General features: G+C 44.6%; 1 protein-coding gene across 1 annotated transcript in view; it reads right to left on the bottom strand.

Annotated features, from left to right (window-relative positions):
- Positions 1–9,010, bottom strand: part of ZC3H6 (zinc finger CCCH-type containing 6) — a 31,501-nt gene extending 22,491 nt beyond the window's left edge. The window contains exon 1 of the mRNA XM_010224378.2: positions 8,336–9,010. Within this exon, the coding sequence (XP_010222680.2) occupies positions 8,336–8,427 (92 nt within the window). The 5' untranslated portion in view covers positions 8,428–9,010. The remainder of the gene's footprint in view (positions 1–8,335) is intronic.
- Between the last annotated feature and the right edge of the window lie 8,162 nt (positions 9,011–17,172).

Raw genomic sequence — 17,172 nt, 5'->3', positions numbered from 1 at the left:
TTGAGAAGGCTTCAGTGTTTATTTTGGACTACAGTTACTTTAAATACAAGGCTAAAGACTGAGACCTTCCTGTACCCATCTGCTGGTGTTGATAATCTAATCTGATGCAAAGGAAAACTGGATTGATAGACATATATATGTCTTCTGCATTCCCGTACCAATTTCGGATTTCTCTAAGGATTTTCCCCTATATCTTCCACTTTCAGCTGAAAATTGGTACCGTAAACCTGAGTATTTTGAATTTATTTACCTGTATTTAATTATCTCAAGAAGCTGGCATCTCTCAAGGACAATATTATTCAAACAATGGGTAAAGATCAAGGCTGTTCATCAGAACATCCCTTCCAATCCATCAGAAAGAAAATGGTTCATCTATATTCTTTCTTTTTTATAAAGATAGGTCATTATCTTTATACTTTTGAATCCATAGAATAAGCTCTATGAAGCCCTATTATTTGTAACCTCATTATCTTACAAGATAAAATTTCAACACACACACAAATCATCAAAATTCTGACCTCATTTTATGTCTTAAAAGTTAGAACAAAAACAAAACCCAACATTCTGACACCAAAAGCCCTTCGGAATCTATTCAATGCACCAGAATGAGAATGACTTCTCATACACAAATTTTGAGAAATACTGTGCTTAGAAAAGAAGGTAGGAAAAAACGGCTAGCTCCCATTTCTCAAGATTAGCTACACTGCACATGTGAACAGAACACAGGCTGCCCTGGTTTTGCTTATGGCATTAAACGCGTTTCTGAAGCTTTTTGAAGAGGAAATTCTTCTTGTGCAGTACAGTTATAAAACAATAAATGGCTAGAGAAAGTTAACTTCAGAAAAAATATCAGAAATAATTAAAAAGAAAAAAGCCTGTTATTCAGAAAAGTCAAGCACATAGCTCCAGAATACATTTTCTTGTGATTTTTAAAAGGTGCTTACAGAGACCTATTCATATGCAATCACCCACATAGAAGAGTGCTCTCTTCTAGGAGATGAAGAATCTTCAAAATATCCACCCCAACCATGCAATAAATCCTCTCTTCGAAACCTGCAGCCTATTATCTCCAGGATCAGCTGACACATTTTCAAGTACATCATTTGCTAGCCAAAGAGAGAGACTTGTCACATCTTTCCAACAGGAACTTTTCTGACCAACAAAGCGTGTGTAATAAAACTAGAACGTACATATTAATGAAACACCTGCAGCTATCAGAAGAAAAACAAACCAAAAACTTTCATATTTTGACAAAATGAGCTCTCTGTCAAGGATTTCTAACGAACTGAAATTTGCTCTTTGCTCTTTTGAAAACAGAGTCTTTAGTAGTTCTCTGGGGAGCTGCTAACATGTAATTATACTTCTGGGATGCAGCCAGGACTCAAGGAACTTTCCAGGTAAGATGAGCCTGCAAGAATCCCAGCATTATCCTTTGGATTACATGGCAAAGGTAGGATTATCAAAGTTCCCTCATCCCCAGATGCCTAGATTCCATCCACAATATCCCAGAGTTTTCTGAGCACTGAACTTCAAGAATTTCCAAAAGATGACTGGATAAATTTAACCTGAGAACACAATGATCCAAAATGTGTTGTTTCTGGCAAATAACAGAATTCGTCCTCAAAGAAAGTTTAAAGGGAGTGATACCTTTAATTTTATGGGCACTTTTTTTCCATTTGGAATCCAAACGGGAGCTTTCAGCTAGAAGGTTAGCATAGAACCCACCCTTTTTTAAAAGTTCACTTCCTAAATTTACTCCCCACACTTGGCTATCGCACGCAGCTTTGGAAAGGGCTTTCAGCGACCCAAAACAAGGCCATATCCTTTTCTACTATGAGTAACAGAAAAATCAACAAACAGATGTGGTCTGGAAAGGACACAGCTAGCAGATGATTTTCTAGGAAACGGGCGCGAGCCTTACACTGTTTTCCCTACGGCAGATATCCACAGTCACAACACGGACTTGGTAAGAGACGACGTGAAGTTTTGCAAAGCTTACAGAATGTTCCAGCCTCGCTTAGTATCTTGGTTTGTTATTGCTGGAAACACAGAAACAAAGTTTTCTTGATCTAGAACAGCAGTGAACAGCAAGGAATTTTGCCCTCTTTCTTTCTATAGGTTCATTTTACACTCAACTGCCTTGTCCCATGAAACAGCATCCCACATTCCTGACTGGAATAACACCAAGCAGTTTATGATGTGCTGCTTATGCAATGTGTACCTCAGGAGTCAGAAAGGAACCGTGTTGCCTCTGTGTTGAAGGAACAGATATCAGTCCATTTTTAACTTCTATCAATGCATTATTTTCTTCTTTTCCCTAGTAAAACTGTGTTATCTCCAAAGGCAACACAAACTATCCCTGCTTTGACAAGAGATCTGTTCCTTGGGGGAAACAAAATCATCACCAACAAACTTCAGAAAGCACAAATTTGAAATTTTACAGCAATACTATTTTATCTAGACACCTATGAATACTACTTATATAGACACTATAAACTCCTGCATATAAAGCAGTAAGAAGAGGTTACTCTCCTGTAAGGAGAGATGTCAGCTGGCAGTACTAAACCCTTCCTGCTTTGGTGGCTGTCCAAGTGTTTTTACCACCTCTGTCAACCCTCTTTCAGCTCTGTATATCCCTGGGCAAGAACCTTGCAACACTAAGATGCAATGGAAAAAGGAAATACAGGTCAGACGTGTCAACGTGCAGAGGTTCCTTTGAAGACCTCTGGTTACAGAGCAGCCTTCACTTCTCCTTCCCAGGCCAGTGCTCATTGTGGCCATGGGGTGCCTAAGAACCACCACTTGCCCCTGCACGGGCTCACAGAGCCACCCTGGCTAAAAACTCACCGCAGGGCTGCTCTGCCACGCTTGGCACCTAATCTAAAACACGGTTTGGATGCAGCCCTGCAGCCCAGAGCAGACCACATGGACAGCTTTCACTCCAGAGCACTCCACTCGGAATCCCCGTGGATGGAAACCAAAGCGCCTTCACTAAAGACTTGCTTTAAGTTACTTGAAGGCTATTTGGATACCGTGGTCTGATATATTGGCATTTCTTCATATTATGTGTGTATATATATAAATATATATATGAATGAAAACACAACTGTCAGACATTTCTACTGTTCAAAGGGTACTCCTAGTACATCTCCAAAACTGAATTAAAACAGAAGTTGAATTATTGTTTGATGAGGATCAGTTTGCTAAAATCACTAAAATATCAGTTATAAAAATATTTGGTCACAGAAAATATTAACCCAATCTCTGAGTTACTCTGGTCTTTACATTTTAATTTCAAGCTCATTCATGAGCTAATATTCAAGCCCAGCTTAAACTTGCCTTTCCTGCCCTTAGTCCAAGTAATTTTTAAAAACAGCATTCTTAATGTTCTGATAGGATTTACAACTGAAGCTCTGGAAGCCCAAGATATGAAACCTCCACGCGTTTTCTCAGTATCCTGAGGGCTGCAGCTTTGAAATATTTTGACAAAACTGAGAAGCATTTCACAGAATCCCAGAATGGTTGAGGTTGGAAGGGGCCTCTGGAGATCACCCAGTCCAACCCCTGCTCCAGCAGGGACACCCAGAGCACAGAGCACAGGGTGAAACTATTTTCCCCATCTTTCTAGAGGTGCTCGGTATAGTTGCAAACATACCACAAGCTACCACCATATGAGAACAAACTAACATAAGCCCTAAGACCTTACATGAAAGAAATCACAAAAGTAAAATTATCAAACATTATCTCTACTATCAAATATTTTCTGTTAGCCCAGGTTTGAGTCACAGTTTGAGAAATGTCTCATTTCAAAATAATCATGTTCTGTTTTATAATAGGATGCTCGTGATTTTGTTGTAGTACACCTTAAGACAGGATATGACCAAGAGTTTCTAAAAACTAGAAAAAGTGTATATATGCTATATAAAAAATAAGAGGTCACTAGTTTTGAAGACTATTAATCTAAAGCTCTTTTAATCTACAGCCAGGCAAGGAAAACGTATCATGAAAAGTTACAGACCGGACTGCTTGGGGTTTAACCTGTTTTTAGCCCTAGCAAATTGTGTTTCCCCATAGGATCTACTTGAGAGGGATCATCAGTGTGTTCCCGGTTTTCCTGGTGTCAAAGGAATTCTTGAACTTGTGTTCAAAATCAAGAAATTGCAACAACGCTCCGTTCAGCGATCAAAAACAACTTCAGCACAACGTGGCCATAACTATTTCTAAAAGTATCTCTAAAACAGCCCGAAGTAAACATTTTGAAATCCAACTGCATGCAAATGTGGGCAGAGGGCATTAAACCACAGAGCAGTGCATTCAGACTGCCAATTTTAACTGAAAATGCCTGAAGAGCAGCAGCTACAGATGACAGGAGACCTTCAGCGTTTCAGTTCCTCCCTTCCCTGCTCTACAATGCGCTGGTGCTTCACGGAGCTGAGGGGTCGTGGGGATCAGGACAAGACAGGGACAGAGAGGCTTGCTGATGTATGTTGACTAAGCAAGAGCAGAAAAATGTATAAATAACGTGCAACACATTTAAATTCAGTGCTATTCACCGAATTTACAAGCAGTCTCTAGCTCTTTTCCCTCTACTTCCCACTGACTCTGTAGCTGAAGAGAGCAGAGCTCACCAAACCAGAAGAACCTGCTACAGGAGCAGAGTTTAACATCACCCTCGCTAAGGGGAGGAGTGGAGACCTGGTGAAGCTGAGCGGAGGTGATTCCTAAAGGAGGTGGGAGAGGAGGCCTGGGAAATCTCCACTGGTTCCACCTGGTTCATCGGGCCACAGCCAGCGAAGGGAGGATCTGGGAGAGTGGCACTGTGATTACAGCAGGCTGACTTATGCAATCAAACACCTCGGGAAAGCTTTGGGAAGCTCCATTAGTTTATCTTGAATAAGGTAGTGACTACAACAATTTCAAAAAAAAAATAGAGGTGTCTCAAATAAATTTTCATTACATATTTGATGTATCTAATGCATGGTTCTTGGGGGAAAAAAAGGAAGCAAAAATGCAACAAATGAGCCCAGTTTTGAAGTGACACTAACAAGTATTCTCTGAAAAAAATAATACAATTTTCTAAGAAAACTTCTCACATTCAGATGCCCATCGGAGGGCAGAGTCTAAAGTAGTCTGCTATATTGTGCCGTTATTCAGACCTTTCATTAGGTCACTGCTATTTTTATAGCAGTTAATGGCATAAGGAGTTTCCAAGTCTGGATATCGTACGACAGCCATAAAGAGCCAGCTAACAGAAAGAATCAGCCCTAATCTGAAGTTTTAAACAAACAATCAAATAAATAAATAAAAATACTGCAGCTCATAGAAGAGTTCTCAAGTTTCTGGCAATTGTAAATCTGGCACTCACTCCAAATGCAGAGCCAACTGGAGCAAACATGCCCCTCATAGCTCAGTATTAGCCATAAAATCAGCTAAAATAAGGCTAAAATTAGCCATAAAGTCTATACAAGTCTGCAGGATGGCCGAGCTCCTTCAGTTGCAACAAGCATTTAGTTCTTCTTTTAGGCATGCAGAGATTTAACCAGTATATTCATCTATAGGACAATAAAGCAATAAAGCAAGACAATGTGTATAAAAGGGAGTTTAAATGAAGCATTAAATTTCCAACCCTAAAATATTTTTAACAGTAGTCCCACACTATTGCAACTAATCAACCTTGCTGACCTGAGGAACAGCGGAATAATCTGCTCATATACCAGTCTATATATCAAGACTCCTTTCCTAATATTATAGGCCTTTCTTTGGGAAACTCTCTCTCTGCTGATGGCAAATGGAAGCCAAGTGTTTTCCAAGAGAGTTTTAGTTTTGTCTGTACTATTTATTTGACATAACTGTGAGTGTCTACACCCTGCCTCCCTCCTCCTTTACAAATAATCTATGTAAAAAACAATCCTTAATAAAACTCAATCCTATGTTAGAACTCTGAAAAGTTGTTATCTGCTTACGTGGAAAGGCTCAAATATTTCTTCCCTGAGAATGTCCCTGCAATGGGTTAAGTCAAAATATTTAAAGAATGAAGAAAACTCCCTCATGTAACCCGATGCCCCATCTATAAACCAAGCACACAGAGATTATGTATTAAAGCAGTACTTCCTCCTTAAATATCCCAAGCATGGTCAAACTCTTCAAAACATTAACCAGCCAACTTCTTTATACTGCTATAGATCAGTTCAAAAGCCAAACTGTTAAATGTTAACAGAAATGTTATTAATTTATGGCATAAATTCATCTGATCCATTGAGTGATTTCAGGAACTTACGCAGGCTGTATTATATGTAGGCAAATTAGCCTTACAGGGTTACCAACACAGTAAAACAAATAAAAAATGAATGCAGTACAAAATGCATTCAAATTAGACATGGTAGTTTTAAAACAGCAAGCGAATTCTGTAATAAAGTTCCAATTTAGCTTGGAGCACGAGCATATCACATATCCACATATCTCCTAAAGACCTGACCTAAAAGATTCTGTCTAAGCTTTTCAGTCTAATATAAAGGAGACTTGTCAGGAGCAATTCAGTACTTAAAAACGTGCATGGAGAGCTGGCCTGCCCCTCGCCCTGGGGAGTCAACCACGTTTTCTGGGAAGAGAAAGGCCCTGTGTTCTCTTAAGGCCTTTCAAGCTACCAGCTCACACATGAAAAAAACTCTATAAATTTTAGAAAGTTAAGATATTGACAGGACTAAATTTGCCTACCTAATATAGGACAAAGGCAGCACTTTTTTTTTTCTTAAATAACACACTATGTATATCAAAAATACACCAGCCTACAAAATTCTCAGGTTAGAGGTGAGCAAAAGTTTTATAAAAATATTACTTCTAAAGTAAATTTGTTTAGGTTTTTTGCTACTCTAAAACAAAAAACAATGTTTGCATATGTATTAAAGTGCAAAGGGCTAGTATTTATATACTCTGCTTCATAATTTTTCAGTGAAATAACAAGTGTACTAGAGAGCACAGCTGATAAGAGGAACTTGTCAACATAATATGAGCAACCCTAAATTAGAAAACTTAGGCTCCCAGGAGAAGAGTGAATAAGGTATCGCCGGCCTGTCCTCAAAGACACGGGCACAAAAGAAAAACAAAGTAATTTCTATACTGAAACAATGTCTGCAGTAAAAAAAACCCAGGCTTCTAGCGTGTGAACTCTGAAATCCTCTGCTGCCACTGTTGCAAAGCTAGAACAAGTAGTAATGCTGTAACTTCAGCAAATCCAACCCATTCACGTTTTGCTTGTTTCACAGATTCCGTGTCAACATATAGACCAGAACTTGCATCGTTTCAAAATTAAAAGTAGGAAGGGGGAAGTAAGAATCGGGAGTTCCGGGGTCTACCTGAACCTATGAATAAATCACTGTTTTTTGAACAATTTACATCACCGAATTTATGAATTTTACTCCAATGAGGGCACTGTGACAATCACTTAGAGGCTCTTAGGTGTTTTTTCGGTGCTTTGAAACAAGCACTGAGCACGGCTGTGGAGGTGTGTGGGGAGGACAGACTGAAACCCAGCTGCCGAAAACCAGCATTTTAACTCCTGCACTTATGTTACAAATCCTCGGAGTAAATGTGCATTGAAAGACTGGGAGCAGTCGCCCTGCAACTGGATTTTTGGAAGGCCGGAGCTGCCTGAAGAAAGGATTTGAATTTCCAGCAGTTGCAGGAGAGAAAGGGAGGGAGGAACAGAGGTCCTTTCACCAAGAACAGGACTCTGGGTTTCTGCGCATGGGGATTGAGGGGTGGCAAAGATAACGTCAGTCAGACCTTAATCTGCATAAAAAAAGATCCAGTTAAACGTGTAAGGTGGAATCTGGCAATAAAATGAGGTTAAATATGGATCCAGTGAGAGACTCCTTCTATAACCTCCTCCCCCCGAGAAAAGAAAAAAAGACCCCAGAACCAAAACACCCTTTCCTACCTGACTAGCAGCACCAGGGCAAGGGAGGAAAAGAACAATGGTGACATTCAACAGACACCCGCTGGAAAGTGCATTTTATGGACAGAAATGGACCCCCCAAAAACACACCCGGCCAGAATAAGTAAATGAAGATGTAAAAAGCATGCATTCGGAAAAAAAAAATACTATCAATGCACTTCTAGTTCACTGACACCCCCCCCCCAATATTTTGCATTTCCCCCACCCCAGCCTTCATCCCGCTCGTCCAGCCTGAAGGTGACCTGCCCCCACAAAATGCTACCAACATTGTTAACCCCCTAGGCACATTAACACACATCATCATCATCATCATTATCAGCATCATCACCCCACTAGCATCACCATTATGAGAAGCGGAGAGAGAGAAGAATGTTACTCGACCTTTCGTCCCCTGCATGTTGCCTGTCAGAGTCGGGCATGTTTGGGTCAAGAACTGGGTTTGGGGGCTTGGAGAACAGGCTTTCAAAGGCCATTGTGCTGGCTGTGGTGTGGTGAGGAGGAGGGAGGTGGAGGAAGGCAGGACACTGCCGCTGCCCGTGGTGCGGAGGGAGGAGGAGGAGGTGGCGGCGGCGCGCACAGCCGCGCTCGGGGGCGGCTCGGTGAGGAGGAGGGTCGGGTCCCTCAGTGAAGAGAGATGATGAAGGTTCCACTCACGGTTACTTAGTGAGACACTTAACGGGCACCCAGTGCAGGGCGAGGCTGCACAGGCTGAGCCCGGCCGCCCCGCGCGGGCGGCAGGAGGAGGAAGAGGAGGAGGAGGCGGCAGCGGCGGCGGCTCGGAGGAGCAGGCCCGGGGCACAGGAGGAGAACGAGAGGACACACACACGGGGGAAGGGAAGTGCTGGTGGCCGGAGATGGCTGCCCTATTTCTTCCTTACAAACATGGCGCCCGCTCGAGGCACTCTCACAAAATGGCGGCGGCAGCGGCGGCGGTAGCAGCAGCAGCAGCGACAGCAGCGGCGGCGGCAGCAGCAGCAGCGGCGGCACCGGCGCTGCCCGCAGCTCGCTCCGCACCCGCGGCCGGCACGCGCCGCCGCCACCACCGCGTCTTCCGCGCCCGCCGGGGCCGCGATGGCGCCGCGTCGCCTCGCGCTCGCCGCCGCCGCCGCCGCCCCGGGCGCAGCTCCTCCTCCTCCGCCGCCGCCCGCCCGCCCCCCGCGCGCGCCCGTTGGCCCGCGCCGCCGCGCGTCACGGCGCCGCCGCCGGCGCCCATTGGCCGCGCCGCGCGTCACGCTGCCGTGACGTCACCGGCGGAGGGGGGCGGGGCCGGGCCGGCGGGGCCCCGCCCCTCATCCTCCCGGCGGGAGCGGCGCGCGGGCGTCACGTGCGCGGCGCCGCGGCCGTTATGGCGGCCGCCCCGCGAGCGCCCCCCGCCGGGCCCGCCCCCGGGGAGGCCTGAGGCGGCGGGGACGGGAGCGGAGCCAGCCCCTTCCCGGCGGAGAGGCGCAAAAATGCGTGGAAATACGAAATTTCTCCCCCGACTCGTCTAACACACCTATTCCCTCAAATATACATATACTCCATACATACATTCCCTATATGCAAGCACACGGAGCGGGGGTTCTATCCGAGCTCAGCCTCGAGGAACCCTCCCTGCTTTTGCAGCCCCCTTTTAAGGGGCACCAAAGTGCAAGGATTTGGTTTAACAAAGGGCTCCCCTTATCCCAGCAATTCCCAAGGGAAAGCAAAGCGGCTGCTTTCCTGTGGGTCACAGCCACCTGAGTCACGACTTGTTCCAATTAACAAATTTGATGAGCCTAATAAGCCATTAGGGAACCATAGGGAGTCACTGCAGTAAATCCTGTAGAGAAAAGCAACGCAAATCCATACCTAGCTGGAAAAGGGATTCCGGTGTCCCCAGCCAACTGGTGTTGTTATACTTAAGGGTAAATATACTTATGGTGTAGCCACAGGAGAGCAAGCCGCCCAGCACCAGGGAAAAAAAACCCTGGGACACGAGAAACATCCTTCCCCCTCGCAGGAGCTGTATTGCTCTCCATCTTGGCATGCTCCAGGAAGGCCCTTGCAGTCTCAGGGCAACATGGTTGGAGATTTTAATATATATATTTATATATATATAAACATATCAATATTATGTGTATAAAAGCGGGGGCAACAGCCCCTTCGCATGCCATGCCCAGCAAGCACAACCAGCTTTTAGACAAAGCCCTTTTCACCCACCAAAAAGGCAACTAAAAGGGTAGCACGTAATGTTGGCTCAAATGCATTCTTTAGCTGCCATGCGCAATCATCACTAGACCTATTATTACTAAAAGCTTTTAGAGTTTTCCATCAACGAGTCGCATTTCCAGATCGGAAATGAAGACCTCTTCATTCGGTGACCGTAGTGGCAGTTTTTCCTCAAATGATCCTATAGAGACCCCCATGCGAAGCTGAGCCGGACTGGATTTCAGTGTGGAACAATAGCAGGATAGCAGGAGCTCCATCAGTGCTGGTAATTTCAGAAGCATCCTTATATTTTTTCTGAGGTGGAAAAAAAAAAAAAAATCCTCTACCATGCTCCTAGCCTCCCCAAGGTAATTTCTTCCCTTTTTTTTTTTTTATTTATTTAAATATTTTCCAGCCAGAAATCAGTCCACTTACCTGTGTCTGTTTATCTTAACACAGAGGATTAGCTACTCTTCTGTGGCCTTAAGGAAAGACTCCCCTGCCCTAAACAAGAACAAATAAACACCCACCCCTCTGTTACAGGCCCATGTACCACCACATAGAAGTGGTGAGAGAAGAGACATACAGCAAGTGCTGAGCTCTGCTTTTTACACTCTTTCCTCCAAAAGTTCCTGGCTAAACACTGTGTTCTTTACAGCACTCCATTCATATGTTCAAACCAGCCCCTGGTTTTACTACCTTAAGCAACCCATGCCCTTTGAGACTTTGTTCCAGTCATGAGTGTTTTTGCATCATGTTTATTACATGCCTATAATATCCTAGCTTGCATTTTGCACCAGTAGTTCCTATTCCACATTTTTGCCCAAGCCCCTTTCTTAATATACCAGCTACTTCTGTTGTTTATTACTAGTTTAACCAGTCTCCTGACTGGATTATAAACAGTCCTTCCATTTAATTTTTATAATCTTTCTGGATATTTTTTCTCCTATCTGTATTAATGTAGCAAAAATGCTACATCCCTGAATAACTGCTTGCTTGCTTTGCCTTGCTACCAAGTGTGGAGATGAAGTAGGAAACAGCTCCGTCCCCCGACAAGAGACTCCTCAAGAAAGAGTCATAGGCCAAAAAACACATCCTCTATTATTTGGTAAGGACATTTTAAGTCAGGACCGAGGAAATACCATCAGATTTAAATAAAGACCCGTCATAGCACATTATACCATGGTCTTCTGCGGCTGTTGGGTGTAGTAATAACCATCTTATCTTAAAAACTGTTGCTGAACAACAGAATGAAAAGGGGCCTACAGAAGTCGGTGTGCTAATCAACACTGTAGCAATAGAATTATTATTGAAGATCCAAAACTCATTAAGCAATCTTTAATAAAGCTACAGAGCAAAATACTAAAAAAGTTATTGAAGCCAATAATAAAACAAGATCTAAAAGATCCTCAGTACTTTTGTATGGGTAGTTATAATAAATTTGTGTTTCCAGGTTAAACAAGCCTAATTTGGAGAGATCAGGGTGAAAATTGGTGGCATGTAACTGAGTAAAAGAGGCACTCACCTCTTCTGTGTAGTTTACATCAGAAACAAATATAAAGCCTGTATTACCCTTGTGTGCTCCATGGGTCTTTTTGCTGTTAGCTGTAGCACAGATGCAGCCTCTCTGGCTGAAGCAGTTTGCAAAGCAATGGTTTGTGCATGTTATTTCGTTTTTTTTCCAGCGAATTTCACCCTCTGCCATAATATCATATCGCTAAGTTAAATACACCTTCACCTTAGGATAGGTATAAAAAAGCTGCCATCAGCTGCAACTTCTGCCACTTCATTGCTCATCTTTCCTTCTGCAAACTTTATTTCTATGCGCAGCAGCGCTGGCACCAACATGGAGATATTCCACCTGCTAGACTTCCATGTGCTAAAAGCTGCCCATTTATTCCTACCCTAGTTCTGCTGGCCCTCAGCAGTTCCTGCTCCCTGGGAAAAATGTTATTTGTTGCTAACTATTTTAATGGCATTTCTTTAGCATTGCCCTTGGAGGGACTTTGTAAAAAGTTTTTTTTTTTTTTTTTTTTTTGCAAATCCCAAATAAATTACATAACTTATTTTCCATTGCTGCCTCCCCAGCTTAGTGTGCTCTTCAGGACATATGACTCTTCCCAGTGCCAACAGTTCTAACAGAAAGAACAACAATTAAAAACCCCAAGAACACACACATTGGTTCCCACTTGGGAGGGATGCTCCTCCAAACGCTGTGCTGTCACAAGACATTTTTCCTCTTGCACAAGAAGCCAAGTCTCTTCTTCCATCTCCTCTGCCTGACCATCTACAGTGACATACGGCAATAACCATAGTTTGTCATGAACTCAAGGAAAGGATGTGGCTATTAAGTGAGGCTATTAAAACTTGCCACCCATGGCACCTGGGGCTCCCGGCTGAACATTCCCAGTGACCTGTGATCTGGGAATGAAGGTTTTCCCACAGTGGAAGCACTCCCTTCCCCCTTCCAGCTTCACTTGCACCCATCGTGGTTTGGCTCGTGCTGCAGCATGACGCGCTCCTTGGCACTACAAGGAGAATCCCGGTTCTCATCCCAGTTGCCTACCTCATGCTCAGCCTGGGAATACTCTCCTTGCCGAGTGAACGCAGTCGCTGGAAATGGCCTTCTCCAAGAGGCCTGTTCCTCTGTCAAGCGTGGTTGCAAAGCTCAGAGCCAAACCCTCACTGCCTGGGGAAAGGCTGCTTGAAAAGGGTGATGGTGCCAGCCCGAAATGGGTTGGCTCCTTGTCGTTGGTCGCCCACCAGGTGGCAGCTGCGAGTTGCTCAACCCAACCCAGGATGACATCTTAGCTCTGGGGCACCCTTCTCCACCACCCCTCAGGTGGAGGGGCTGGAGCCCTTCCCTCATGAACTGCCTCCAGAGAGCAGAGAGGCCCAGGGAAGCCAGCAAGGACTGGTCCCAATGCCTCCAGTATTGCAGCTGGGACAACCCCTGTCCCTACAGGTCCCCATTTCCAGGTCCTGGTTCAGAGGCAGGCAGGGGAGTTTGGTTGTTCTCCAGGCCACCTCCCTCTGCCTCACATCCCTTCCACGGCAGCCGGAGATGCCCAGCTAGTTTAAGGACTTTCCAACATAGGTAGTTGTGGTTCCCTATGCCTGGCTGGTCTCTGAGACCCAAGGGCATCAATTCCCAGAGATGCGTTGGTCAAGCATAACCCTCCTCCTTGGGCATATCCCTCTTCCAACTGTTTGGGACATAAGAATTCCAGCCTCTTCTTTGGTACCACCAAAGCCTTCAATGGTCTTTCCTCTCCCACCGCCCCATAAAAAAACAAAATAAAACACACACTAACTCTTATTTTGACCTCCACAAACCCTTCAGGTGACAAATTTCACAGCATAACCAAACACCCTGTGAGAAAGTATCTCAGGCTGAGGACTTGGGAGTCTGAGAGTCCAAATCCATTTTGCATCCAATTAAACTTGGAAACCTGGAACATGCAACCAGCTCCTCTCTCCCTCTCTAGATATCATATTCTGGGTACAGGAGGAGGTGCTGACAGCCAGCACAGTTGTTCTCTCCCAGCCCTGATCACTCCCCATTTTATCCAGAAGGGAACCGGTCATGTTCACCCTGTTCTTTAGCCCCTTATTTTGATGCAAAGGGCACCTTCAATACACACTGTTTGCATTTGTTCAATCCCCCAAGAACTCTGTTAGAAAAATGAAGTACAGAAACTGACCCCAGAGACCAGCAGAACAGCTGGTAAGTGGTAGAACTCAAAACTTTAACAATTTTCTATATTGGCTTAAATACACACTTTAAAAAAAAAAAAAAGACACACGCTGATTCTAAGGCTAGCAGAGGACCTGGAAATCTTACCTTACACAGAGAAAAGAATTGCCCAAGGCTGGAGAGAATTTTCCTCCATGGTCCACATGCCTGAAGCAGCAGTGGCAGCTGCTCCCTGAGGAATAGGGAGCCAAGGGAAACCCCACAGCTGGCAGCACAGGGCCCTGCCAGCAGGAGGTCAGTGCCACCATACCCAAATTTTGGTTGCCAAGCCCAACCAAAAGCCCCAAGGTGAGGCAGATCCAAGATTAAGCCAGAAAAATGCATCCATAGGTTGGATCAAGGGATTGCCAGGCAATCACTTGACACATGATGAGGAAGGTCTGAGATCAAGCCTGGAAATCAACCTGCAGATCAAGAGGATCTATAGCCAGGACAAACATAGCCATGGCTAAGCTAGGAACCAGCACCCCTATTATATAGCTCAAGTAGGGATTGAAGGGCCCCCAAGCTGAGCTTAAAAAGGGCTCCCAGGCCAATGGGCAGGGATAGGGGTGGATGTCCCAGGTGAAGCTGGTCAGGGCTGTTAGGCCTTATTAGCACCCTCAGGCTCTGGCAATAGTAATAGTGCGGAGCTCAGAGGCACCATGTGTAGGGATCAGATCCATCTTTCCATGCAACAGGGAAAGAAATGTATTTCCAAATATGAAATAGTGATCTGCTAGAGCATCTAGGGTATGAAATATGTTCTTTTGGTCACTGCCAACAAGGCATCAGAGTCGCATTCCTATCACGGGACAATATCCTAGCACAGGTTGATGTACTGATGACTTGATTATGGAATGATTTCTCCACAAAAGGCAGAGCTGATGCAAGAGTTAAAAAAACCAAGGTGCATCATAGTACATCAGCAGTCCCTCCCAGCCTCCAAGCTTGCAAATCCAGATTAGAAGTCTAGGTCCTACCTTCACTGAAGTGCCTACATGTGACTTGCTCGGGGTGGGCTTCTCTTTATCCTCCCTCGCAGGCATGTGCAGTGCAGGACAGATTTGAATCCTGGCATCTAGTGGCCTTCTGGCCTCTTGTTTGTTCTCCTGCTCAGATGCCTCCCTCTACTCTTGCAGCAGCACCGTGCCAGTTACCGCTCCAGGTGGTCAACTCCTTGTTTGCCTCATAGGTCACCATAAGAAAGTCCTACATATACACTCTTCAGGTGTATTCTTATCTACCCTCACAAAATTAATTTGAAACGAGCAGAAAAATGTGTCAGCACAAGCACAGTGAAACTGTTTGTTTAAATATCCTTGCGTGTGTTTGCGTTGTCAAGGGAAAGGTACGCTGGTAGGAAGCTAGTGAATGGTTCTTTTTTTCATCGTTTTCAAAGTGTAACTAAATTTGGCAATATCGACTAAACAAATTCCCCAGTATGCTCTCCCAGCTATCACAAATATACTGGGAGCTGGGGTATGGTGTGTATAGCTTAGCAACATACCTAGCAACCATAACAAATAAAAACATTATGGTTCCACTGTTCATTAGAGGCTGTAACAGGATTAATAAGTGTTATGGAATGTGTGCTTGGGCTTTTGCTTTACTAAGGAGTCAAACCATGATATAAATCTGTTGGACGGGAGGAGACAGCACTGTGCTAACATGTGTTGCACTCCAAGAATGTTCTTCACAGGGATGCTAGATAGGTAGACACGTGCTCAAGGTCAGTTTGCATCCTGAAGCACATTCTCATATCCCAAATTGTATCCCAAATAGCTGTGTTGACATTCTCTTATGTGTTTAACAAATTCACCAGTCTTTTGCTGACATGGATCTATCTCCCAAGACTGAAGTGGTTATTTACACGTGATGGTATTAGTGGTGTTTTCAAGCTGGGTTGACAACTGTGCTCGTAGGGTTGTTCGGTGCGTTCCACTCTCCAGAAATCCTCAAGCTCTTGTTGTTGGGGCTCTCTGATGTCTCATGACATAGAAACTCATTAGGTGAGAGGGAGGGACACCCCATGTGCTCTCAGCAACCTCTTCCAACGTATCTTGAGAAAAAATCCTTGTTCTCCGTCCCTCCTCACTGTGGTGTGCTAGCCATGCCTTGTTTTGCTATTGGAAAGCCATGAAGGTCTTTAGCAGCACAGATATACTCCAGATTTTTTGGGCTGCCAAAGGTCTGCCAGGAGAGAGTTGATAATGGGGTGAACTGGGATGTGCACAGGCAAGACGCAGAGGTTCTAGTGCATTCCTGTGACGGTGTTGGCATGGGCTGGTGAAGAGTTGCCCAGGAAAGCAGATGGAAAGAAGATGGTTCCTCAAGCCCTTGGACAGACATCCGCAGACCATGGCAATGTGATGCTGGACACAGCTTCGACAGGTGAAATCTCCGTCCTGCTGCCAAGGGAGCTGGCAGAAGGTGGAGGAGGCAGGTAGGAAAGGACTCTTCTCCTTTTGAGAAACACAGGAAATTGCAAACTTGTTTAAAGTCATTCCTCCAGGCTGCAAATGCACAGTTATTAAATGCCAGGCTCTTGGCTACTCCTGCAGAGCTAAGGACAACCTGGTGCCATGCGGTGACGGTCCGAGGCTCCGTGCAGCAGTGCTCAGGATGGCCAGCAATGGGATGCACATCAGTGCACGTTCAGTCGATGGCCACAGTCCTATTCACAAAGCAGAATCTATATCCCAGCCTGAGGCTCAATACAGAAAATTCAGCTTGACAGCAAAATTTTCTATTCCCACCTGAATGGGAAGGCTGAGAGAAGACAGAGTGACTCCATGAAGCTTAGTAAGGAAGCTTGGAGCAGGTTCAGGCATCCCTCCAGGCCTCCCTCTCTAAGACAATATTGCTCAAAGGATTCCCTTTTGTTTAACATTGCTGCAAATTCTCTCTCTAAAAGTAGAAACAGATCAGTGTAGGTCAGGTAGTAAAATACCAAAGAGGTCCAGGCCATGGCCCATGTTAAATCTTAACTTTTTCTTTTTTTTTTTTTTTTTGAGCACATTCTCATATTCTCATTTCGATTCCTCTTTCCTTTTATGCACATCTCTGGGGCTTGTAGGTTTCCTAAGCATTTCTATATATATTTAGGTTTTTGGATTTTTGACTCCAAAATTATGGTGAGGGCTTAGTGTTAGTCTTAAACTGCCTAAGCTGTTTTTCAGCCCTGCTTGCCAAGAACATTCCAGAACAGCACTGTCTACCACATCCAGAGGCTCTTCATCTTATATTAACTACCTGCACTTCCTTCTTCATGGATTTCTTCGTATCTTCTCATTATACTGGTGTGTGACAT

The sequence above is a fragment of the Tinamus guttatus genome, unplaced genomic scaffold (assembly GCF_059628265.1).
Source record: "Tinamus guttatus ecotype Peru unplaced genomic scaffold, ASM5962826v1 Tinamus_guttatus_pri_ptg000116l, whole genome shotgun sequence".
NCBI classification, from domain to species: Eukaryota; Metazoa; Chordata; class Aves; order Tinamiformes; family Tinamidae; genus Tinamus; species Tinamus guttatus.
The sequence above is the reverse complement of the archived record's forward strand: the minus strand, read 5'-3'. Positions and strand labels throughout refer to the sequence as shown.